General features: G+C 50.2%; 1 protein-coding gene and 1 long non-coding RNA gene across 3 annotated transcripts in view; one reads left to right on the top strand and one right to left on the bottom strand.

The window, feature by feature from the left end:
• The window catches only part of ATP9A (ATPase phospholipid transporting 9A (putative)), a 128,343-nt gene that overhangs the window by 61,014 nt on the left and 42,151 nt on the right, over window positions 1-25,178 (top strand). For both annotated transcript variants that reach the window (XM_058685982.1, XM_058685983.1), the window contains exons 10-14: window positions 3,634-3,710; window positions 5,581-5,741; window positions 6,727-6,869; window positions 7,818-7,930; window positions 15,860-16,072. In XM_058685982.1, coding sequence (XP_058541965.1) covers window positions 3,634-3,710; window positions 5,581-5,741; window positions 6,727-6,869; window positions 7,818-7,930; window positions 15,860-16,072 — 707 coding nt within the window. The remainder of the gene's footprint in view (window positions 1-3,633; window positions 3,711-5,580; window positions 5,742-6,726; window positions 6,870-7,817; window positions 7,931-15,859; window positions 16,073-25,178) is intronic.
• On the bottom strand, window positions 1,797-11,198 carry LOC131485948 (uncharacterized). Its single transcript, XR_009249099.1, has 3 exons — window positions 10,803-11,198; window positions 9,826-10,264; window positions 1,797-2,828 (listed from the first exon to the last, which is right to left on the bottom strand). It is a non-coding gene; the product is annotated as an uncharacterized LOC131485948 (long non-coding RNA).

The following is a 25,178-nucleotide window of genomic DNA, read 5'->3' as shown; positions in this document are numbered from 1 at the left end:
AGGAGGTCCTCTCCCGGAAGGCAGAGAGTGGAAAGCAAGTTGGGACCTTGAAGAGGGGAGAAAAAAATTTCGGACCGTTTGTGAGTGGTGCTGTAGGAACAGAGAGCAGTGATTTCAACGATCCGGTAGCAGCACCTGCCAAGCCCTTCAGCGGGTGCAGGTTTTCGAGTGAGTCTGAGAAGCCGGACGTTTACCGTTTCTTTAGCTGGCCTCAGTTTCCCCTGCTTCTCAGGGAGTAGTTCTCTGACTGCGCTGTGGTTCCAATGCGACCGTGAGGTTACATACGAGCCACTTCCTTCCTGGTGCTCAACTCAAGAAACGGCCGTCCTTAATGACCTTGATTAGATGAGATTTTACTTCTCTGTTCTCTGTAGAGTCTAACTCCTGGGTTTTGGTCACTCTGCTCTTATCACTTGAAAGTTTAAAAAAAAAAAGAAAACTTGCCAGGCAGCATGTAGGGTCCAGTGACATTGGCCGGCATCAATCTGTAGATGACGCAGCTGCCACGGTAACCCGCCACCGGGCCGCTCGGCTGAGGAGTCACTGGGGTGAGACACGGAAGGGACGGCCGGGGGGGTGGGGGGGAGGCCTGGGGCCTTGGCAGAGCGGGTGGCCCGGCTGTGTCACGGAGCCCAGTTCTTCCCAGACTCTCCAGTCCGTTGTGCCGCTGCCTCCCCAGACCCCAGCCTGGCGGGTTGATCGTGGCCACCGTGCGACCCGCATGCGGTCACGCCGCGTGCCCCTCGCCCCAAGGCTTGGCGGGGTCGCATGCTTGAATGTTGCAGCAGCATCTAATTGCCGTAGACGTTTCTGAAGGCTCGCGCTCAGGGGGTAGCATTTGTCCTGTCACAGATGGGGAACAAAGGGGTCACAGAGCAGCGCTGACCCCGGGACCGCGCTGTCGTGGAGAGTTAGGAAGAACTTCGTGTGAAAGCCGACCGCAGCGGTGTGACTTGGGGAAAGAAACCAGCTGGCCAAACGGGGACGCGTCTGACTCCGCAGACGGATGGCAGAGGGTGACAGTGTGGAGGGTCAGGAGAGCTGACAGCACGGGAAGTGGGGGTCGGGTGGGGGGTGGAGGGGCTCTGGTCGGAAAGTCTTGAAGGGCTTGATCGGGCCCGGGGGGGGACCAGGATGAGCCGAGAGCCTGCCCCTGGCTGAAGCGAATGCCTGTGCTTCACACCTGCTGGTAGGACAGTGGCAAACGTGGACCCAGTGTCGCCACATCTTCTGATGTTCCGGGAGAAGCCAGAATTCTTAATTTCTTTTTTTTTATGTTTTTTTAAAAAAAAATTTTTTTTTTTTTTTAACGTTTATTTATTTTTGAGATAGAGACAGACAGAGCATGAACGGGGGAGGGTCAGAGAGAGAGGGAGACACAGAATCCGAAACAGGCTCCAGGCTCTGAGCTGTCAGCACAGAGCCTGATGCGGGGCTTGAACTCACAGACCGCGAGATTGTGACCTGAGCCGAAGTCGGGCGCTTAACCGACTGAGCCACCCAGGCGCCCCTCTTTTTTTTTTTACGTTTTTATTTATGTTTTAGAGAGAGAGAGAGAGAGAGAGAGAAAACGAATGGGGGAGGGGCAGAGAGGAGACAGAATCCGAAGCAGGCTCCAGGCTCCGAGCTGTCAGCACCGAGCCCGACGCGGGGCTTGAATTCGTGAACCGCAAGAGCATGACCTGAGCTGAAGTCAGACGCTTAACCGACCGAGACACCCAGGCGCCCCTTAATTTTTTTTGCATGAAAACTCCTGCATTTCAAAGTTGGCAATGAATTCAGAACCTTTATTTATTTAGGTTTATTTATTTGTTTTGAGAGAGACGGAGAGGGAGGGGCAGAGAGAGAATCCCAAGCAGGCTCTGCGCTATCTGCGTAGGGCCCGAAGCAGGGCTCGAACTCCCGAACCCCAAGATCGCGACCTGAGCCGAAATCAAGAGTCGGACGCATACCCGACTGAGCCCCCCGGCGCCCCGAATCCAAAACCTTTAAAGTGCTGTACAGACCAGCACAGGTCTGTGGTTTCTCTCTGGGTGACAGTGGCCGGCCTTTGGATCTTGTGGAGGTGGGTTTGGTCTTTAGCACAGGCGGAGGGTGGGTGGGGGGAGGCCATTTTCAGCGGCCTTGGGAGGCACTGAGGTCGGCTGGCGCCAGCGGGGGACCCGTTCAGAGGCCCTAGTTGTTAGGACCCTCTCGGACCCTGGAGGTCGGTGACTGAGACCCACCACCTCTGTGCAGGAGTGGGTGCAGTGGCTGCGTGGCCGCCCCTAGTCTAATTGTCTCCGCGGCCGCAGGCCTGCGTCACTGGAGCCTGCCATCTGCCAGGGAGTCTCCAGGGAGCTCTCCCCGGCCTGCCATCTGCTAAGCCTTCCTGGGAGGGAACCGCATCGTGTGCATTAAGCTTGGAAGGGGGACTTCGGCGTCTCCTCCCAGGGCTTTGTCCGGGGGACACAGTCCCTGTGCTTCACCTGGGCTCGGGCCCTTCCACCAACTCTGTTTGAGGCTCTCTGAGGCTTTGCATGTCCCTCTGAGGGAGGAGAGTTCAGATGTTCCAGCAGAGACAAGGTGGCTTGTGCTCCTGGGAATCTTCCCTGAAGGTTTGGCAGGGCCGGCCCCTTCTCGGGGTTCGAGCTTCCGCTCAGGTGTCCTCAACTCAGAGACTGCTTTGCTGACCACCCGGCACAGACCGGCAGCCTTCTCCGGCCTCCCTTCCCGTTCTTCTGCCTGAACTTCACCATGGCACCTGCCGCTGTCCGTGACTACCTGCTTCTCGTTTGCTCCCTCGCTGTCTGTCTTCCCCACCGTGTTGAGACTTGTCACGGCATACCCTGAAAAGGGCGGACAATGGTAAACTTTTAATCTTGCCAGTTTCACCCCAAAATAGTTGTCCCAACGTACGCTCCAGCCAACCACATGTGCGGCAGAACCCATTTCTCCGCCTCTCCGCTGACCCTGGATGTTCTCAAGCTGTGGAATTTCTGTTGCTGTGATAGGGATTGAAATGGCTTAGTTTGCATTTCTTTGATGATTCACAAAGTTGAGCATCTTTTCTAATATCAGCTAGCCTTTGATATTCCTCCTATAAATTGTTGACTTCTAGAAAGCGCGGTATCGGGGGGTGAGAGGGAGCAGGGGAGTTCTCAGGAAAGAATTGTCTTGTGGACAGACATCCCCGCCCCCCCCCCCCCCCCCCCCCAGTAGTCTCGTTAAGACACAGTATCTGAAAGGAATCGGACTCAGCGGGAAGAATATGCTCTAATAAGAAGAGTGTGTATTTGAACTTCCATAATTGTTTATAAAGATAGGAATGTTCTAGGCACCTCTGGAGACCTCTGAGGGCAGAGGCACAAAGAACAGACCTCCACTCCCCCCAGGCTGCTGGGCCGCACAGACCAGCACTGAGCAGCGGACCTTATGGCAACGGTGCAAGTGCTCGGTATCTTTGCCGTGACTGTTGAGCACTTGAACCTGGCGAACGTGGAGTGAGAATGGGCGGCTGTATTTCACATACTACTTTCAATTGCATTTAAATCTAAACGGCTTCATGTGGCCACTAGCTACCATAGTGGTCACTGTGGCCATAGATCATCGTCTTTGTTAACAGCCCTTTGCATTATGCTTTCCTGATTTTAGGTACCGTTGTGGGTGTTGTTCTGTACACGGGCAGAGAACTCCGGAGTGTCATGAATACCTCAAATCCTCGAAGTAAGGTGTGTATGTGGTCCTAAGATGCATCTCCTTGTCAGAACTTTTTGACTTGATGTATCTTGATGATTGGTGTTGGCTGGGTGAGGGGCTAGATTTTGGCTTTTTATGTTTATTTATTTTTGAGAGAGAGAGAGAGAGAGAGAGAGAGCGAGAGAGAGCATGAGCACGGGAGGTGGAGAGAGAGGGGGACAGAGGATCCAAAGCGGACCCCACTGTGGCAGCAGAGGACCTGATGCAGGGCTCAAACTCATGGTCTGTGAGACCGTGACCTGAGCTGAAGTCGGACGCTCAGCTGACTGAGCCACCCGGGCGCCCCTGAGGAGCTAGATTTAAAGACAGTAGGGTCGCCTGGGGGCTCGGTCAGTTGAGGGCCCGACTTCAGCTCAGGTCACAATCTCGTGGTTTGTGGGTTCGAGCCTCGCGTCGGGCTCTGTGCTGACAGCTCGGTCCCGTTCTGTGTCTCCCTCTGTCTCTGCTCCTCTCCTGCTTATGCTCTTTCTCTCTCAAAAATAAATAAACATTTAAAAAAATTAAAAATCAAGATAGGAACACCTAACAGTGTTATTTCATTTATACAAACTTACTGCCTTTTCATATACGGGGTGTGTGTGTGTGTGTTTACGTACCTACAGATGCGTTCATGTAACACATAAGCAGGTATGCGTACGTATGTATGTGAATTCATAAAGCTTGTAAGTTAAAAGTGTTGAGCACCTACTGTGTGCTGTGTGTTCTCCATCCTTCACCCGCATCCCACTGGACCCTCACCCCAGCCTCTGAGCCCAGGCACTTCCACGGGCTCATCTGAGCCGAGCGGTGGCCTTGAGAAGCACCGCGTTCGGCCGAGCCGCACAGCGAGGAGGGGGCAGCCTCGGGTGCCCCCACCCCGCTGACGGCCGGCTGTGGCAAACGCGGTCCGTGGTGCCATCTGCCCGGTGGCGGCCCCGTTGTCGCTTCTTTCGCACCGTGACCTGCCCTCCCAGCCCGGCCCCTCCTCCAGTTTCGAGGAGCCAGAAAGTACAGAACGAGTTCCTCTGTCGACACCGTGAACGAATGCCACTCACCGTCATGACCGTCCTTACAGCCGGAAGGCCGTTTGTTTGATGTTTCAGCCTTACCCTGGGCCACGTTTCTGTGAAGTTCTGGCTTTGGTGTGCCAGTTACGTTTTTTTTTAACATACACGTTAACGTAAATACGCAGTTGGTAAGATCCTCGTGTTCAGCAATACAGCCCTTAAACGTCAGGTGCCCCCGGTGTCTGTGCCCTGAACGCAGGCAGCGCTGGATCAGCGTGTGGTGCGGGTCTAAGAGGTGGGGGCGGAGTCATTTTACAGGCGGCAGTGGCGGATGGCAGAGGTCATGCCACACAGAGCGCCACCAAATGCAGCGGTAACCTGCTTGTATGTTTGCAAGTCTCCATCTTCTTTTTTAAGTTTATTTTTGAGAGAGAGAGAGAGAGAGTCTGTGCACGAGTGGGGGAGGGGCCGAGAGAGAGAGGGAGAGAGAGAATCCCAAGCAGGCTCTGAGCTGTCAGCGCAGAGTGCAACGCGGGGCTCGATCCCACGAACCGTGAGATCATGACCCGAGCCACAGTCAAGAGTCGGTTGCTTAACCGACTGAGCCACCCGGGTGCCCCAAGTCTAAATCTTCTTAATCGTTAAAAAAAAAAAAAAAATTGAAATCCAAATTCTTTGAGGTTCTTTGGATGTCTGTTAGGAAGTCCGGCCCACGGGGCCCGGTGTTCTCGACCGAAGGTACGGGGGCTGATGGGTCCTACCGACTCACCGGGGTGGAGGTGTTCTTGAGTGGAGGACCAGTTCTCTGGGTAGTGGACCAGCACCCACTGGCTCTCCTTTGTGCCTTGTCCCACAGATTGGCCTGTTTGACCTGGAAGTGAATTGCCTCACCAAGATCCTCTTTGGTGCTTTGGTGGTGGTGTCGCTCGTCATGGTTGCCCTTCAGCACTTTGCCGGTCGTTGGTACCTACAGATCATCCGCTTCCTCCTCTTGTTCTCCAACATCATTCCCATCAGGTAAGCAGAGGACGAGCCATGACATTGTCCTCTCTTTCCTCGCGGTCCCTTTGAAGAACGATGACCGGGAACTGTCAGGGTCAAGGATGTGAGCCGCGCTCTGTGGCTGTAGCATCAGGAGGGAGGGCGCCTTCCTCCCTGAAGCATCCCTTCCTGAATCAATCTCTGCTCGGAAGATCTTGCCTTGCCTGCTTTATGCCAGGGATACCGCTCAGAGTCCTGTCTCCTCTGCCGGCTCAAGAGGTTGGGAGTGGCTGCTGGGAGTGCTGCGTTGAGACGGGTCCTGAATCCGGGCTCAAAGGGGACCACAACAGGGAGGAACCCTGAAGGCACTGTGCCGAGGGAAACCAGCCGGCCCCCAAAGGACAAATCTGTGTGATTCTCCTCCTGTGGGCTCCCTAGAGCAGTCAAATTCAGGGAGACGGAGAGCAGATGGGTGGGTTCCAGGGGCTGGAGGAAGGGGAGAACGGGGCGTTGTTTCATGGGTGTGGGATTACAGTTTGGGAAGATAAAAAGTTCTGGAGACGGATGGTGGGTGATACAACAGGCAGATCATACTTGATGCCGCTGAGCTGTGCACGGACTGCTTGCAGTAGTAAATCTGTTAACGTGGATTTTGCCACAAGTTAGAACAGCACATTATCAAAATACGTTGGCTCAGTGGACCAGTAATTAGGACAAAAAAAAAAAAAAAGGACTAAGACAACTACCGTTTCAGTATTTTAAAAGCATTTAAAGTTTTCAGTGTTCCATCTTAGTCCAAAACAGAAGCGCTTCACGAAAGTGAAAACTCGGGTGGCGAGTTATCTGAGAGCGGTGTTGACTCTTGTCAGATGTGGGGATTCAGCCGAAGACGCGCGTCTGTAGACAGGGATTCCAGATGTTGTGGCCCAGATGCGTGTTAAGAGTCCTCGCCATCTGCCGAGACCCTGGGAACCTCGCAGATGTGCTGTTATTAACCTGTTTGCTCTGGTCCTCTGACTAGTCTGCGTGTCAACCTGGACATGGGCAAGATCGTGTACAGCTGGGTGATTCGGAGGGACTCGAAAATCCCCGGGACCGTGGTTCGTTCCAGCACGATCCCCGAGCAGCTGGGGAGGATTTCCTACTTGCTCACAGACAAGACAGGTGAGCTGTTTCCTGGGCCTTCCCAGGCTTCTGGGTGAGGCGGGTGTCTGGATTCTCTTTCTGGAGGTGTTAGAGAATGTGCTCCTGGACCTTTGGATCAGGGCTGATTATTTGGCGACGGTGACCGTGACGGTCGTCGCCATCGTCAAGCGGCAAAGCCTTACGCGGTACTAATTACGCACGGGGCGCTCTTCTGGGTGTTTAGTTAACCCTGCACCTAATCTTGTGGGCATGTTTATCCCCATTTTACAGACGAGGAAGTGAGGCACAGGGAGGTTTACTGCCTTGTCAGAAGCGCAGGGCGACAGAGCAGGCAGTCTGGCTTCAGGCCCTTGTAACCACACCCCAAAATACTTTGCAGTTTAATATCAGAGTGACTGAGAGCAAGGCCAGGGGCATGGCGATACCTGGGCTTAAGCTTCATCTCTACCATTTGGCGGCCGTGGGACAAAAGAGCGTCCGTTATAAAGGTCTGGGGTGGCTCACCAAATCAGAGAGAAATTAGGTTTCAGGAGGGAGCAGAGCCAGAGAATTTCTGGGTACGTTAGCATCAGAATCCCCGGGGTGGTCTCTGTGGGACTCCGTGACTGGGGTGAACTTGATTCTGTTCGTCTCCTGTCCAGGTATCTGTCTGCTCGAGGTTCAGACATAGAATAGAATCTAGTGCACGTCCTGGGCCACCATCCTGGCCGATGGAATGAGTCAGACACCCTGACCCGCCCAGGGAGGGACGGTGGTCGTGTCCCCATGGGACCCCAGGATGCCGTTTCAAAAGAAAAGGAATTAGGTTCTGGGCAGGCCAAACAACACAGAGGTCTGCCCGGCTGGGGCAGTGTGGAGGCCAGCGTAAACACCTAGCAGTAAACTCTCAGGAAATGGCAGCCGTCGTCACTGGTAACGACAGCCCCAGGATGTGGGCACCGTTACTCGATTTGTCTTGTGTTTCAGGAACGCTTACCCAGAATGAGATGGTTTTCAAACGGCTCCATCTGGGCACCGTGGCCTATGGCCTCGACTCCATGGACGAAGTACAGAGCCACATTTTTAGCATTTATACCCAGGTAAATCCTTCTGTTTTGACACTTGAAACAGTTCCTTTGCATTTATTAACAGTTGTGTTGAGCTGTCGTTCGTAACACTGTCCAGTTCGCCCATTTACAGTGTGCCCTTCAGTGGTTTTTGGTTTATTTACAGTTTCGTTGTCATCACCCAGGAGAGAAATCACATCCCTGTTCGCCGTCATTCCCGCTCTCCCCCCCGCCCCCACCTCGTCTTCCAAACCCATGGTGACCTTCGGTCCTTTGTGTTTTGGATGAAATTGCAGTTGAGGGGCACCTGGGTGGCTCAGTCGGTTGGGCGTCCGACTTCGGCTCAGGTCACGATCTCACAGTTCGTGAGTTCGAGCCCCGCGTCGGGCTCTGTGCCGACAGCTCGGAGCCTGGATGGAGCCTGCTTCGGATTCTGTGTCTCCTTCTCTCTCTCTGCCCCTCCCCAGCTTCCACTCTGTCTCTCTCAAAAATAAATACATGTTAAAGAGAAATTAAAAAAAGAAAAAAAGAAATTGCACTTGAGACTTCCCCCATCTACCTCCTTCCCAGAGTTAACCTGCTCTCCGGAAACGCTTACGGCTGTTAGGAGAAACCTAAGAGAAACTTGTTTGCCCTTTACCTAGTGCCAGAAATAGCTTTGAGAGCCTCCTGGTTCGTGTCACTTCCTGTTCCTGGTCAGGAGCCAACGCAGTGGGAATGAGCCACCTGCTCCTCAAACAGTGTCACCGATCAGCTTCCATGTCAACCCCGCGACCGTGTGCGGGAGAGTAGTCTGTCAGAGATGGCCTTCCGCTCTGCTGCTGCTCCCACATCTTTTCCCACAGAGTTTTTCAAAATCTATCCTTTTTTCACAGAAAGGTATTGCTAACATTCCTTAAAAGTCACACCAGTGGCTCCCACCTCGGCTCCTCGGAATTGCTGCTGACGTTTTCAATACAAAATGGAACAAAAGCAAGGAATACCCGAGAGATTCTGATGCGTTACGATTAGGGGAGGGCTGGGCTTCTGTGTGTGTGTGTGTGTGTGTGTGTGTGTGTGTGTCTGTGTGTGTCTGTGTGTGTCTGTGTGTGTGTCTGTGTGTTTAATTATTATTATTATTTTTTTAATTTTTTTTTAACATTTATTTATTTTTAAATTTTTTTTTTTTTCAACGTTTTTTATTTATTTTTGGGACAGAGAGAGACAGAGCATGAACGGGGGAGGGGCAGAGAGAGAGGGAGACACAGAATCGGAAGCAGGCTCCAGGCTCTGAGCCATCAGCCCAGAGCCCGATGCGGGGCTCGAACTCACGGACCGTGAGATCGTGACCTGAGCCGAAGTCGGCCGCTCAACCGACTGAGCCACCCAGGCGCCCCTGTGTGTTTAATTATTAAAAAAATTTTTTTAATGTTTATTTTTGAGAGAAAGAGAGACTGAGTGGGAGAGGTGCAGAGAGAGGGAGACACCAATCCAAAGCAGGCTCCAGGCTCTGAGCTGTCAGCACAGAGCCCGATGTGGGGCTCGAACCCATGAACCGTGAGATCATGACCTGAGCTGAAGTCGGACGCTTAACCGACTGAGCCACCCAGGCACCCCTGGGTTTCTGTGTTTTAATCTTAAAATGAGGGGGCGCCTGGCTGGCGCAGTCAGTTGAGCATCCGACTCTTGATTTTGGCTCAGGTCATGATCTCATGGTTCTTGGGTTCGAGCCCCGGGTTGGGCCCTGTGCTAACAGGGTGGATCCTGCTTGGGATTCTCTCTCTCTCTCTCTCTCTCTCTCTCTCTCTCCCCTGTCTCTCTGCTTCTCCCCTGCTTGTGCTCACTCGTTCTCTCTCTCAAAAATAAAAAAACTTAAAAAAAAAAACCATAAGATGACATACCAACAGATGCCTTGGTAATTCTGAGACACATCAGGGCTAAGTGCTTACCCGCGGGTACATGTTGTGGCTCTCGTTTGGAGAGGAGAAGAAAGAGGCCGGGTTTTACTTAAATTTGTCAAAATAGATGATGATTTTGTTGTCAGAAATCCAGTTAGAAATGTGCAGGAAGTATTTCTCTACAGGGGTTAAAGGTGGAATCCATGAGTACTGCATGGCGCAGTTCTACCGGGCATTTAATTTTCCGGAACATTCGCTGGTAGGCATGCCCGGGTTTCCAGGTTATCTCCTAAAAACGGCAGAGCAGGAGATGCAGCTGGGGAGTGGGAGTGGGTTTTAAATGGAGGACAGTTAATTTGATTTATGTAACGTTCTCCTGTACAGTCAGTGGTGAAACTCCTGTAGTTTCTTCGAGGCTCCCCGTGTAGGCATTTGTGGCTTGTCTCCAAACGGGTCCTTGGACCATTTTCCAAGATGTACTTTAGGATTCCTAAAAAATCACGAGGACTCTGTTGGACAGGAAGGAAATGCCACAGCCAACCCCCGTTCCTGCCCCTCTCTCTGACCTGTCTTCCTCTGTGGCACCGGTGCCCCCAGGGCTCTGTCCCAGCTCCTGTACCTCCGTCCTAGGCGGTCCCTTCCCCCCCCCCCCCTGCCCCCCCGGCTTCCATTGCTCGGTAGATACTGGCGTTCCCCCTTGCTGTCTGCACCCCAGCCCTTCTCACTCGCTAGAGCAAAATTCCACTCTCCCTTGCTCGGCTGTCTGCAGTCTCCCTCCCGGCCCCCCCCGCATGGTTTTCCTGCTTCTCCTCTTGCTCAGGGGTCCCCCTTGTACCGTCAGCTCCCTCTTGGGGCTGAGACTTGCACGTGGTCCAGGCGTGGCCTTCATGCCCACCCTCCTCCCTCCCCCCACCTCCCCCAGGGCAGGGGAGCTGGCTCGGAAGGGACTCTTCCGTCTGAACCATCGGCCCCCAAATGCCTTCCGGGCCCCACCTGAGGGGGTCCACCGTGTGGGTTCTCACCCTTACCAGCGCCTGGCCGGACACCCCTGCCTCTCCAGCCCCCTTCTCAGCACCGCTGGCCGGCTGATGATTACACTGCACGGCTTCACGGTCACGGTGCGTGTCCCCCGGCAGGAGACACAGCCTGGCGCATCTCGGTGGTGCTTTTATGAGCTTGTGGTGTTTACAGAAACCATCCCTTCTCGGGGATATTTGCGTAGCTCAGCTTTTATGGTCCGTTTTCACCTTAGCACAGATAGCACTCATAGTAAAGTGTTAAAAGGCAGAAACGACACGTCTTAACCATGAACTCTACCCCACACCCCTTCCTTAGCGGAAGCTCGTGAATTGATTTGCCCGTCCTGGCCTTGGATTTAAAATGCCTGGGTGTTATAGGGTTAGGTTGTCTGGAGACTGGAGTGAGCTCAGAATAACAGTACCCGCCCACCTCAGCAAGGTGTGCCCTTTCTTTTCTCATGACATCTAAAAATCCTGCAGTGAGCACATAAATACTTTTGTGATGGGGTTATGGAGGCTTTCCCGGGTTTTTAAAACAGCCATAAAATTCAGCTATGTTGTGTCCCTTTCAGTAACTTTGTTAGTAAATTTACAGAGTTGTGGAACTATAACTAAATTAGATCACTACAACCCAATTTTAGAATATACCCACCACCCGAAAAGATTCTCCTGAGCCCATTACTGTCACTCACTTAAATTTAGAGTTGGATAATGGGATTTTTGTGCCAGTGTTTCATGAAGCCCAGTATTTGGAGCAACTGGGTCAGATCACTTGGGACAGAATCTCTAAACATAAAACTTGTAACAAGTGAGCCTTCCAAACAACAGCAGTGTTTGAAAACAGCTACTATGAATCTGAAGTTTCCCCTTATTTTTCAGAACATCAGTGTCTAAATCCGTGGACTCTAAAACAGTTTGCAAGATGACCCGTGGAGTACCGAAGAAAATTCACTCTTTATTTTCATCTTCAAAATTAAAGCAACATGTATTTTTATTTTTATCTTTTTTTTAAAGTTTATTTTTGAGAGACAGAGACAGAGTGTGCATGGGGGAGGGGCAGAGAGAGAGAGAGAGAGAGAGAGAAGCAGGCTCTAGGCTCTGAGCCGTTGGCAGAGTTCTACACAGGGCTCGAACTCATGAACGGCAAGATCATGACCTGAGCCGAAGAGTGACGCTTAGCCAACTGAGCCACCCAGGCGCCCCTAGGATACATTTCGTTGCTGCAGAAGAAATAAAGAATGTAGATAGGCACAAAGAAAAAACATAGATTTACACTGCCAAACTGTTCCTCTGCTTTTGCGTGTCTGGAGAATCCATATATCTATGGATTCTTTAGGTATAGAAGGCCCAAACATACATATTTCTTAAAATCTTTATTGGTTATTCTGAGAAGCGTTTCCAGTTAAGAACCACTGTTAGAATATCACTATCAAACTTACTTTTCTTCACACGCACACACACGCACGCACGAGCCAACTTAACTTTTTTTCACTCGTGTCAGTGATTATGATAATTTTAATGGTTTTCTAACAGGGCCAGGACTAGGGTAAGGAGACTGAGGTATGCCCCCAAGGAGCAAAACTTAATGAGATGCCGGAAAAGACCCGCAACAACCCCAAACACAGCAGTCAAGATAAATCCTATGGTGATGCGATATTTAAAAAATTCAGGCAGAAGTCCGTGATGAACACAGTTCTGCAGTTTGGAATCAATGGGATCCAGCTCTGGATTAGCACAGTGAAGTCTCCCCTCCCTCACCCTAGTCCAGGCCCTGGCTTTGTACCCCGGTTCTCAGCCCTGGCACGGTGACGTATCGGGCCGGATCGTTCTTCATTGTGTGAGCTGTGCGTCGCGGGATGGTCAGCAGCGCCCTTGGCCTCTACCATCCAGATGTCTGTAGCACCCCGTCCCCCAGCTCTGACAACCAAGAGTATCTCCGGACATTGCCCTGTGGTGGGGGGAGGGGCGAAAGTGCCCATGTTGAGAACCGCGGTGTTCTGTGGGGTTCAATTTCAACAAACTGAAAAGCGCTGCCTGTGTCATGCTGGAGGATGTCTGTTGAGGGGTAAACGTTGTGGTTATTCAGTCGCTTAATCATCCTGTACCTCCGTGGACTCATCTGGAAGTAGTGGGTGTGAGCCTGTCTCTGTGGGGGTGGCCCTTTGAGGTTAATGAGCTCTCCGCTTTGAGCTTTATTTGGGGAGTGAAGCAGGGCTGTCGAAACAGGAGTCCTTCCTCTTTGATGTGAGTGTATTTTTACCAGTGGCGGCCCATTCCTAATATCCGTGAGTGTTACGAATGCTCGTAAGTGGTGACGTTTTCATTGCACTTCAGAAAGAAAAGGGATGCTTGTGGTGACTCAGCATTGAGTTTTTGCATTAATCTCTCCTCCGGTACAGAGACTGGAGTTCTCGCTGGGGCGCGTCCCTGCCGTGGATCGATAACGAGAAATGGAGGTCTATGGTTCATTTTCACCTCTGTGTCTCCTGTGTTGGCTGGGATATGTCGAATGACCTCGAAGCATTATGTGGTGCGAGGTTCCCACCCGAGGGCCGGGGCCAGGGGCCCTTGGACGTGGGGGTCTTGACTCCTCCTTTAGCTTCTGACCTCATGTGGAGCTGTGCTGTGCCCTTCCACGAGAGGACTGGTGGTTTCTCCCCAGGGCGAAAAGAGCTGTAACCAGCCTCTGTGGATACCACATCTGTTTTTATTTTCCCCTGGTATTTTTTAAGTAAGGAGAAATGTGTGTGGGTTAAAGGGCCTGTGGGGAGGAGGCTGGAGATAAACACTGTACGACGTGAAACTCTTCCATATGGGCAACGTGAGGGAGTTTGAAGACCAGGCCCTAATACTCATGCTGGCAGAGCCCCTGGGAATTCCCAGCACCTTAACGATCTACGTGGATTGCCATTCGGTGTGTGGATGAGCCTTTTCTTTGAGAATTAAAAGCCAGTTTCAGAATCGGCGATTCTAATTCCTCCTCCCTGAGACATCTTGGTTGGAAAGGGGGATGATTGTTGACTGGGGAGAGAGACGAACGAACGTGGGGACATTACACCAATCCCTGTGATGCTGGTTGGGGCCAATCAGCCTCGCCTTCTGACTTGTTGTCAGATGGTGCCCTGGTCTGGCAGCGAGGTCTTTGCAAAGACCCGAGCGGCCGTGTTTCTCTCTCTGCCTCTCTCTAGACTGGTTTCCCCTGGGATACAAAACCCCAAAGCTCTGTGCCAGCCCACATTTGAAATACTGCTGGAAGCGTGTGACTTCTGCAGACGTGACATCAGATTGCTGGTAAAATCCAGAGGTGTGCGAAGGACGCCCTTCGCTCGTCCTTTCCTTCAAACCCGCTATCTGCAAACCTTGCCGGCCAAAGCGATGGCTTGGTCAGAGGTCTTGCTGTTGCCCTGATGTTAGACAATAATTTGGTCCAGGTGCTGAGGAATGTGGGCAAAATGAAGACACGCGTCTGTGGCTAGAACATAAATTACAGAGCTCAGAGAGAACGTTCTGGATTTGGTCTTTCCAGCGGAGAGGACCTTTCTGTAAATCTTCAGTCCTTGTTATAATTTTAGAGGTAAATTCTTTATAATTAAAAGCACTTGGCAAATAATGATTCATTTAAACTGGAGTTCTGATTCATTACCCTAATTATCGTAACCATGCAGTGCCCTTTGGCCTGGAAGTGAAACTCGTGTCCTCTTGGCACCAAAGGTTAACAGAGCAGGAAGCCGGAGCACTGTGTGTGCCTGTATGACCAGAATAATTTAGCAATTGTCTAATTACCTGAGGAGTCTAATGCCACTGCTAAAAATAGTATTAAAAAATTAAATGAAAGTCGTTTTCTTCTCATCTGTTCTCTATTTTGGGCAACCACATGTTCACGGGTAGAAGACGGGATTCATTCTAAAAGATCGGGTCCCTTCTCTTCTGCTGGATGAAATACGTTTCTAATGGACCGTGGGCTCCAGTCGCTCCCGAAACTTCTCTGACTTCCGGGGCTCAGCCATGGAGCAAGACTATGTTGCAGGGGTTCTTTTCATCCCAAACTGTGATGTAAAACCCAGAACTGCTGTCGGCCAATTTGATATTTATTTCTTCCTGGAAATAGAAAAAAAAAAAAATCCTGTGCGGGCAAGATGTGCCACCGTCGCCTTAGCAACACAAAGTTGTTCATTTGCTCCTCAAATACCGGTGCGTGCCAGGCACTGCCGTGGGCCCTAGGATTGCGGTGACAGATAACACACACATGGACAAGTTCTGTTCTCACGGCTTAACGGGAGAGTCGTCAGGTCAACAAGTCGGTTTTAGCCGGAACACGACATCCCGCATTGCAGCGTGGAAGCATGACTTCTGGCAGGAAGATAAGCTGGGGCTCTTGCGGAGGGCCTCTCTGAGGATGCAGCATTTGAATCGAGACCTTCAGTGATGAGATGGAGTGAGCCAGCCCTGCTGAGATCTGGGAAATGATGTGCCCGGCAGAGGGCAAGGCAGGTGCAAAGGCCCTGAGGCAGCAAGGAGCGTGGCAGTGTTCAGAGAACAGAAAGGCCAGTGTGGCTGGAGCAGAGAGGAGGATGAGGAACGTGGCAAGAAGGGAGGTTACACAGGTGGGCAGGGGCTGACCAGGCAGGCTCCATGGACCACGGGAGGGCATCTGAGGTCTGTAGAATACGGAGCACAGGACAGCCCCTGCAATAGAGAATCATCCTCCCCACGTGTTGGTAGCGCCCAGTTTGAGAAGCCCTGACCTCACCGGCCTCGCCTGCAACGCAGTGGGGGCTTCGCTCTGTCAGAGGCCCTGATGCCACCGAAAGGAAGATGGATTGACTTGTTCATGGGTAGAATGACCCGCATCCCCTGAATTGTAATTTTTCCTCCGTTTCGCTGTAAATGATTGGGCTCCTGAAAATTACTTGCCGTTGAGCGCGGTGTCACTGCAGATGTCGTCTGAGCGCTGTGCATTGAAGCCACGCGAAGAAAAGCAGTGTCTCCACGTGGTTGCTCTTCCACACATTCTAGACCCTTCTGTGTCTCCAGTCATCCTCCTTGTTCTTTTGTCTTTCCTGTAGCAATCCCAGGACCCGCCTGCTCAGAAGGGCCCCACGCTCACCACCAAGGTGCGGCGGACCATGAGTAGCCGTGTGCACGAGGCCGTGAAGGCCATCGCCCTCTGCCACAACGTGACTCCCGTGTACGAGTCCAACGGCGCGACTGACCAGGCCGAGGCTGAGAAGCGCTATGAAGACTCCTGCCGCGTGTACCAGGCCTCCAGCCCGGACGAGGTAAGCCGCCGGCAGGCGTGGCGAGGCGCCGAGAGACGCCGTGCGCCTCTGTTCCACACGCCGGGCGTGGGGTTCCCCGGGGAGCCACCCGTGAGCAGACACGAGCCAGGGTGACGCGGCCCTGCCAGGGAAACACACTTTCACACGCCTGCAGAACTTCCTTCCCCCTAGAGGAAACACTCTCAGACTTAAGATATGTCTCAAACGTGGGGCGCCCGGGGGGCTCAGTCGGTTGAGCGTCTGACTTCGGCTCAGGTCACAATCTTGCGGTTTGTGGGTTCGAGCCCCACGTCGGGCTCTGTGCTGACAGCCCGGAGCCTGGAGCCTGCTTTGGATTCTGTGTCTCCCTCTCTCTCTTTCTCTGCCCCTCCCCCATCCTCTCAAAAAAAAAATAAATAAACAAAAAAATTATAAGTACTCAGGGCATCTGGGTGGCTCAGTCGGTTGAGCGTCCGACTTCGGCTCAGGTCATGATCTCGCAGTTCGTGAGGTCGAGCCCCACGGCGGGCTCTGGGCTGACAGCTTGGAGCCCGGAGCCTGTTTCAGATTCTGTGTATGTGTCTGTCTGTCTGTCTCTCTCTCTCTCTCTCTCTCTCTCTCTTTCTCTCTTTGCCCCTTCCCCACCCACCCCCTGTCTCTATCTATCTCAAAGCTGAATAGACATTAAAAAATGTTTTTTAAAAATCAATGAGGATACTCAGAGTACTTCATTAAAAGAAAGAAGAAGAAGAAGAAGAAAAAAAAAGATCCATCCCAAGTACACAAATAGCAAAGAGGTGTTGTTTGTGATTCAGATGGCCAGCACATAAGGGTCCCGTTTAATCCACATCTTCCCTTTTTTAAAAACATCAGCCTTATTAAGATACAATCCACATGCCATACAATTACCCATTTAGCATCTACAGTTCACTGTTTATTTTTAGTATCCTCACGGCCTCGGGCCTCCATTACGCGATCAGGGGGAGAACGTTTTTATCCCCCTTAAAGGAGGCACTCCATCCCATATCTTCTCCTGGACTCCTGCCCCCCTCCCCCCCCAAGCTCGCTCTCTCTGGATTTGCCGAGTCTGGACGTTTCACACAAATGGAAATTTACAGTACGTGACACGTGTGTCTGGCTTCTCTCACTTCGCGTTTGTTTTCAAGACGCATCCATGCAATGGTACGTCTCAGCCCTTCATGCCTCTCTGTGCACGAATAATGTTCCATCGTGTGGATAGTACTACATTTTGTGTATCCGTTTGTCAGTTGATGGACTTTCGGATTGCTCCTTTTTTTCTTTTATTCTTTTGCCACCGCGGACCTTTGTTTCACAAGTGTTTGGTGTAACTTTGGAGAATCTTCATTTCTCTTGGCGTATCTTTAGGAGTAGGACTGCCGGGCTGTATGGTCAAAACTACGTTTGACCTTTTTGAAACTGCCACACTGCTCTCTAAAGGGGCTACGTTATTTTGCATCCCCACCAACCACGTGTAAGGGTTCCAATTTCCCTCCTCCTTTGCCATCATGTGTCCTTGTCGGGCCTTTTGATTCTGGCCATCCTAGGGAGCGTGAAGTGAAATCTCCCTCGGGGTTTTCATTTGCATTTCCTTGATGGCCACGAAGGCTGAGCAGCTTTTCATGTGCTTCTTGGCTATTTGTGTATCTTCTCTCCGGTGTCCTTTGCCCCCTTTTACTTATGTGTCTTTTTGTTGTTGAGTTGAAAGAGGTTTTTTGGTATATTCTAGACCAGGGTCTCTTTTTTTTTTTTTTTTTTTTTAATTTTTTTTTTTTTTAACATTTTTTATTTATTTTTGGGACAGAGAGAGACAGAGCATGAACGGGGGAGGGGCAGAGAGAGAGGGAGACACAGAATCGGAAACAGGCTCCAGGCTCCGAGCCATCAGCCCAGAGCCTGACGCGGGGCTCGAACTCACGGACCGCGAGATCGTGACCTGGCTGAAGTCGGACGCTTAACCGACTGCGCCACCCAGGCGCCCCTAGACCAGGGTCTCTTATGGGATATATGATTTGCAAGCAATTTCTCCTATTCCGAAGGCTGTCTTTCGACTTTCACGATGGCGTCCTTTGAAACGCTAAAGCGTTCTGATGAAGTTTGGTCAGCCACGTCGTTGTTTATACGTGATAAGCACATTATTTTGCTAGGACCTCAAGGACTCATCTGATGCCATGTTCAAGAGCAGAGAGTCTCGTAGCACGGCTGATCTTTATTTTTTGTAACAAGCCCCTCATTGCTTTTCCTCCCGGGGTCTCATATGATGGGAGCACTCTGCATACGTGTAGCAGAGCACTTGGCCAGTATGAAAATAATACATTCTTTGCCTTCCTGACTTGAGTATGATTCAGGCATAGGGAACATTCTGGTCTTTTTTCCTTCTCCCTCCTTCCCTTCCAGAAAACTTGTATTATGATTACGAAAGCCATTACATTTCAGGATAGAAAATTTGGACACTTCAGACAACTCTAAGAAGAAACTGGGCCACTTGCAGTCTTGTTCTTAAAAGATGACAATAGGCAACTTTCCTTGAGCATCTGATCCCCGTCAGATCACATTTGAAGTGCTTTCTGTGTATTATCTTAGTTAATCTTTCTAGCAACTAAGAGGTAATTTTATTATCTCGATTTTCAGAAGAGAAACATCCAGGACAGAGAGGTTAAACATTTAGCCTAAAGTCACCTGGATTTTTTTTTTTTAAACTTTTTATTCTGGAGATCATTTCAGACTTACAAAAAAAGTTGTAGAACTCGTACTCAGAATTCCCCTTTTACCAAAACTTCACTCAGATTCCTCCAATGTTAGCTTTTTTCTACCTGTGCTTTATCAGTGTCTCTCACCTTCGAAGAGTCAGCTGCAGACATGATCCTTATTTGCCTTTTTTTTTTTAAGTTTATTTATTTTGAGAGAGAGAGCAGGGGAGGAGGGAGAGAGAGAGAGACAGAGAGGGGGAGAGAGAGAGAGAGAGAGAGAGAGAGAGAGAGACTCCCAAGCAGGTTCTGCACTGCAGTGTGGAGCCCAATGTGGGGCTTGAACCCACGAACCCTGAGATCATGACCTGAGCCGGAGTTAGACGCTTAACTAACTCAGCCACCCAGGCGCCCCCCATCTTTTTTTGCTTTTAAGTGTTTTATTTTTTTTTTTCCTAAAAAACAAGGACATTCATCAGAATCAGAAATTAACATTGCTACAGTACAGTTCTCTGTCCTGCAGGGGTTATTGAAATGTCATCAGTTGTCCCATGACTTAGCTTCTACTTAGCTTCACGAAAAAAAAAAAAGAAAGAAAAAAAAAAGAAAAAAAAAAAAAGAATCCCCCTCCCTCCCCCCCAACCCCGCCATCAGAATCCAACCCAGGAACACACGCTGCATTCTGCTGTCACACCTCTTGTCTCCTTAAATCTGGAACAGCTCCTCGGCTTTCCTGGACTTTCATGGCCTTGACGCTTTTGAGCAATACAGGCGATTATCTTGTAGAACGTTCCTTGGTTTGGGTCTGACACTTAGTTACGGGGCAGGCTCCGTGTCTGTGTCGTTGCCGCTGTCCTCAGTGTGCGTTGTAAGGAGGCGCGTGCTGTTGGCCTGTCCTGCTCTCAGAGATGCTAACGCGGCAAAGTTTCCCTTCCCCTTGCTGATTCATCGTATCGCGTCAGCCCCCTGAGTGACAGGGCCAGGGTTTTTAACCCAGGGGACGTCTTGTCAGAACCTGAACTCTTAGTCATTTTACTAAGTTATTTTCTAGAGGCCACTGAGAACTTTTTGATGTGTGATCTTCCAGTATCTTTTTTCTTTCTTAATATTTTATTTCTCAGGGATCTCTGCATCCACTCTGGGGCTCGAACTCAGCACCCTGAGATCAAGAGTCGCATGCTTCACGGGCTGAGCCAGCCGGGCACCCCCAATATCTTTTCATATGTTTTTAACTGAAAAGAGAATTTTAGCATAGAGTTTCATACCCTCTGTTTTAAACTTGGTATTTCATCATCCCTCTTTCCCAAATTTTTGAATAGTCTTAAAGACAGCTTTTTATAATTATGTGTATGTACCCCAATACCTTTTTTTAAATGTTTTTATTTTTTATTTTTTATTTAAAAAAAAATTTTTTTTTTTTGAGACAGAGAGAGACAGAGCATGAGAGACAGAGCATGAACAGGGGCGGGTCAGAGAGAGGGAGACACAGAATCTGAAACAGGCTTCAGGCTCCGAGCTGGCAGCACAGAGCCCGACACGGGGCTCGAACTCACGGACCGTGAGATCGTGACCTGAGCCGAAGTCGGCCGCTTAACCGACTGAGCCACCCAGGCGCCCCAACGTTTTTATTTATTTTTGAGAGAGCGTGAGCCGGGGAGAGGCAGAGAGAGAGAGAGAGGGAGACAGAATCGGAAGCAGGCTCCAGACTCTGAGGTGTCAGCACAGAGCCTGACGTGGGGCTCCAACTCACAAACTGCGAGATCATGACCCGAGCTGAAGTCGGACGCTTGACCGACTGAGCCACCCGAGCGCCTCCTAGAATCATTTTTAAACCATCTTTCTCTTCCCTCAGCGTTACAAGGGCTTCCAGTTGTTTTTGGTTGTTCATTTTAGGGAGGGACGGGGCTTCTCTGGTAAATGAAGTGTTTCGAAGGTCCAGACTAATTCGAGAACATCGGTGAGCCTGGTGCTTGATGGCGTTTGGGGAGGGGCGGGGTTACCGCAACGAGAACCTGTTCCAAACTTCAAAAATTAAAGGACTTTCGGATGTGGCTTTCCCTGTCCAGTAGCTTCTTTCTCCTTCTTGGGGGCACTGGATTGTGGCCCCTGGGGGATGACCCCTTGTCTTCTGTCCTTCTTGGGGGCACTGGATTGTGGCCCCTGGGGGATGACCCCTTGTCATCTGTCCTTCTTGGGGGCACTGGATTGCAGCTCCTGGAAGGCGACCCCTTGTGGTCTGCTTGGTGTTTATGGAACAGCACAACTGTGCACCCAGTTCATCCGTGACCACTGACATTTGAACCCGATTTCCAGGGGTGAAGGATGTTGCAACCCTTGGCCAGATTCTGAGATGGGCCTTGTGTGTAGAGCGAGGGAGGGTGGGAGGAGGATGGATGTGGATGATCCGACCCGTTTCTTCAGACTTGTGCTGTAATAACCAAACACTTCAGATCTGTCATCATCTCTCCACCGAATTTAGTCTATTTGATCTTGCTTTTCCATCTGGAACTGGGAGACACTATCCCTGGATAGATGTCTAAGAGGGCCAGATTCTGGGTAGTTATGGGCGGAGGACCAGTAGCTTGGAGGGGGTTTAATGGGATTGGCATTTGAACAAGTTTCAGAAATGACGATCCGATCAGTACCGCTCCCTGTGAGCTCCTAATTTTGGCTGTTGATTGGCACGCATACGGGAGGCCTTCAACGCCTGTCCCAGGCTCCTGGTTCCCACCCAACTTTGATATATTTGGTTTAGGGCCGGGCAGAGTTTTTCCACGAGGGTTAATCTTTCACAGAATGCTTTGTGCTTCTCTGCTCCTGTTCATAAATTCCACTCAGATTCAGATTTCTCTTGTTTTTCTAAGATTCCGAGTAGTGATTGGAAAAAAAAGAGGGGTTTTCTTTTGGTCTTTTGTGTCTTCATAGAGGTCAGTCCCCCCCCCCCCCCCCCCCGCCCCAGCTTTATTTATTATCGTATAGTTATTTCGCGTTTATGGCAGATTATGTGAAAATACAGATAAAATAAAAAGCAAAATAAAAAGCAAACTGTCATCCTACTACTAACTAAAGGTGTAACTGCTAGTAATATTTTACTGACCTGCCTTCCAAACTATTTCAAAAGATGTAGCGTGCATCTTCTGAAAATACAAATCTCTGTGTATAAATACACCAGGTGGCAGAAAGGAGGCTAAATCTAGTTCCAGCAAAATCTTTCAGAAAGCTGTACTGTTTCTAAATCCCTGTAGGATTCCGCATCGACTTGGCTGTGTCTAGAATCCCACCTTTGAAATTCTATATCAATAAAACATTGCCGGTCTAGGCAAGGTCACGTGTACGGAATCCACATAGAGACCAGCACTCGTTTTAGTTCGGAGGCTGCCTGAATAATTCCTACCAGTTGGGGTGGGATTCATTTCCTGTAACAGAAAGCAGGATTTCCTAGATTTGTTTCCTGTGCACATTCTGCTTTGGAAGGCTTGCCGTGTCTTTATGCAGCTATTGATTACAGCCCGAGGGGCGCTGGGCCCTGCCTGCCCCCATGCAGTAACTCCCAGCGGAAATGAACTAGATCTTATCTGGCCAGAGAGAGGTGCTCCTGGGTGCCCGGCCCGGACAGCATTCCGTCACTTACTTCCCAGGTGTTTGTCAGCGTCACGGGTGGGGTGCAGTGGGAGAGGGTGGAGGGGTCGTGGTCGTGATGCAGTTTTTTCTAACGAGTTCGTTTCTTGGCGTGAATGGTCAAGGAGGTGCTCTCCTAAGGCAGGTAGAACCAACCCTGCGATTCATTCGTTCGTCTTTTTCAGGAATTCTTTCATATGAAAAAAACAAAACACAACTTTTTTTAGGCATGTGAAATCACAAGTACTTATGTCTTCATTACAGAAAAAGTAACAATGTAGATTCAAAAGAGAAGTTGATAAACGTTAATTTTATCCACCACGTAGAGATTACAGTTTACATTCTGTTATAGATTTTCCCCAAGCACATGCGTCTCTATGTAGAAACATAATTGCATGTTTCTGTGGTGCAGATTCATCGTGTAGCCCAGGGAAGGAAGGAGGGTGAAGTGAGTGAAGTCACATCCCTTACCAAATCCCATGGCTGTCACATTCCTGTTGGATTTCTGTCTGCAACAAGTGTATGTGTGTGTTTATGTATCCGTGTTTGTGTATATGTAGGGGTGCTTGTGTGTGCACACACATGTGCCCTGTGAGTACATGTGTGTGTGTGTGTGATGTGTGTTTTGATTGAAAGTTTCTCGATGCCTTGGCCATGCCTTGAATAGCTCACTAATTTCAGAGCAATTAATTACAAGTTCTCATCGCGTATAGGGTGTTCTGCAAGCCTGCCCCATGCTTGTGTCATAGGATGAGAAGCGTGTCTCTTTCTTACCCTGAAACCTTCATCTTGCCCCCTCTACACAGGGCCTCCCCCTCCTGGACATCTTTCTCTGAGACGCCCATTGTCACCAGTATCCGAGTATTCATGCAGAGATCTTTCTTTGCATATGTTAGAATTTTTTCTCGCCCCCTAATTATTGACACATTTTTAAAAATTTAAGAAGAGCACATTGGAGATTACAGATTCACTTTTGTACCTTGCTTTCAGTAGCTCTTGTTTTTAAATCGTGTCAGTACTTGGAGCATCACTGAGGTGTGACATCAGTAGAGGCCTGAGGTTGACTAAAACATTGGGTTGCCGTGGGTTCGTATCGTCTCTCGATGGCATTTCAAGACCCTCCTGTCTGCTGACTTTCATGGAAGGTGAGGGCATCACATTGGCCTCCTGAGACCCCCCATCGCAGCTGCTGGCTGTGTTTAATTGCCACATTCTGACCTGATTACCGGGGGGATTTTATTTTTATTTTTATTTTTATTTCTTTGGTGGGCGGCGGGGGGGGGGGAAGGGGTGGGGGCAGAGAGAGGGGGAGTGGGAGGGGGAGAGGGAGGGGGAGAGAGAATCCCAAATGGGTTCCATGTTCAGTGCAGAGCCCAGCGTGGGGTTTGATCCCACAGCCTTGGGATCACGATGTGAGCCGAAACCAAGAGTCGGGTGTTTAACTGACGGAGCCACCTAGGCGCCCCCATTTTACTTAGTTTTTGAATTAAAAAAAATTTTTAATTTTAATTCCAGCATAGCTGACGTACAATGTAATAGTTTCAGGTGTACAATATAATGTTTCAGCAATTTCAGACCCCACGTGGTGCTCATCCTAAGTGTACTCAGTCCCCATCCCCCAACCCCCGTCCATCTGTCCTCCGGTAACCATCAGTGTGTTCTCTATAGAAGTCCGCTTCTTGGCTTGTTTCTCTCTCTCCCCACCCCCACCTTGTTCATTTGTTTTGTTTTAATTCCGCACCTAAGTGAAATCATATGATACTTCTCTTTCTCTGACTTATTTTGCTCAGCGTTATACTTTCTCACTCCATCCCTGTGATTGCAAATGGCAAGATTGCATTCTTGTTTTAGGGCTGAATAATACTCCATATTCCACACAGACACGCGCACACAGTGGGATATTCTTTATAGATCATCTATCACTTCTTTATCCATTCATCTGTCAGTGGACACTTGGACTGCTTCCATAGTTTGGCTGTTGTAAATAACAGGGGTGCATATATTCTTTTGTTGTTTTATTTTTGGGGTAAACACCCGGTAGCGTGATTACTGGTTGTAGGCTAGTTCCGTTTAATTTTTCCGAGAGAGAGAGAGTGTGTTGTGTGTGTGTGTGTGTGTGTGTGTGTGCAAGTGGGGGAGGGGCGAAAGGAAAGGCGGGGAGAGAATCTTGAACAGGCTTCACGCCCGTCATGGAGGCTGACATAGGCAGGGCTCAGTCTCACGACCATGAGATCACGACCTGAGCCCAAATCAAGAGTTGACCAAAAAAAAAAAAAAAAAAAAGAGTTGACACTTAACTGACTGAGCCACCCAGGTGCCCCAAGTAGTTCTATTTTTAACTTTTAATTTAACTTAATTTAATTTTATTTTTATTCCTTTTTAACTAATCTCTCTGCCCGATGGAGGGCTCGAACTCACAACCCCAAGACCAAGAGTTGCATGCTCTACCGACTGAGCCAGCCAGACGCCCCTACTTTTTAACTTTTTGAGGAGGCTTCATCCTGTTTTCCACAGGGGCTGCACCAGTGTGCATTCCCACCAGCAGTGCAAGAAGGTTCCTTAATGGGGTGATTTGGGGCAAATCGTCAGTGAGCTGACGACAGTAAGACACGGCCGGCCACCTGCCGAGTTCCTGCTTGGTGTGCCAGGGGCATTGTGCTCTGGGCACCTCCTACGGCTCACGGTTACTGCGGTGGTGCCCGTTTAGCGGATGAGGCGTAGGTTGGCTGACGGGTGTCCCCAAGGCCACGTGGCTGGCGAGACGAAAACCAGGCAGCCCGAGTCCCGGGGCTGGTTCTGTGACT

Source organism: Neofelis nebulosa, chromosome 9, assembly GCF_028018385.1.
Source record: "Neofelis nebulosa isolate mNeoNeb1 chromosome 9, mNeoNeb1.pri, whole genome shotgun sequence".
In the NCBI taxonomy this organism is placed as follows: domain Eukaryota; kingdom Metazoa; phylum Chordata; class Mammalia; order Carnivora; family Felidae; genus Neofelis; species Neofelis nebulosa.
The sequence above is the reverse complement of the archived record's forward strand: the minus strand, read 5'-3'. Positions and strand labels throughout refer to the sequence as shown.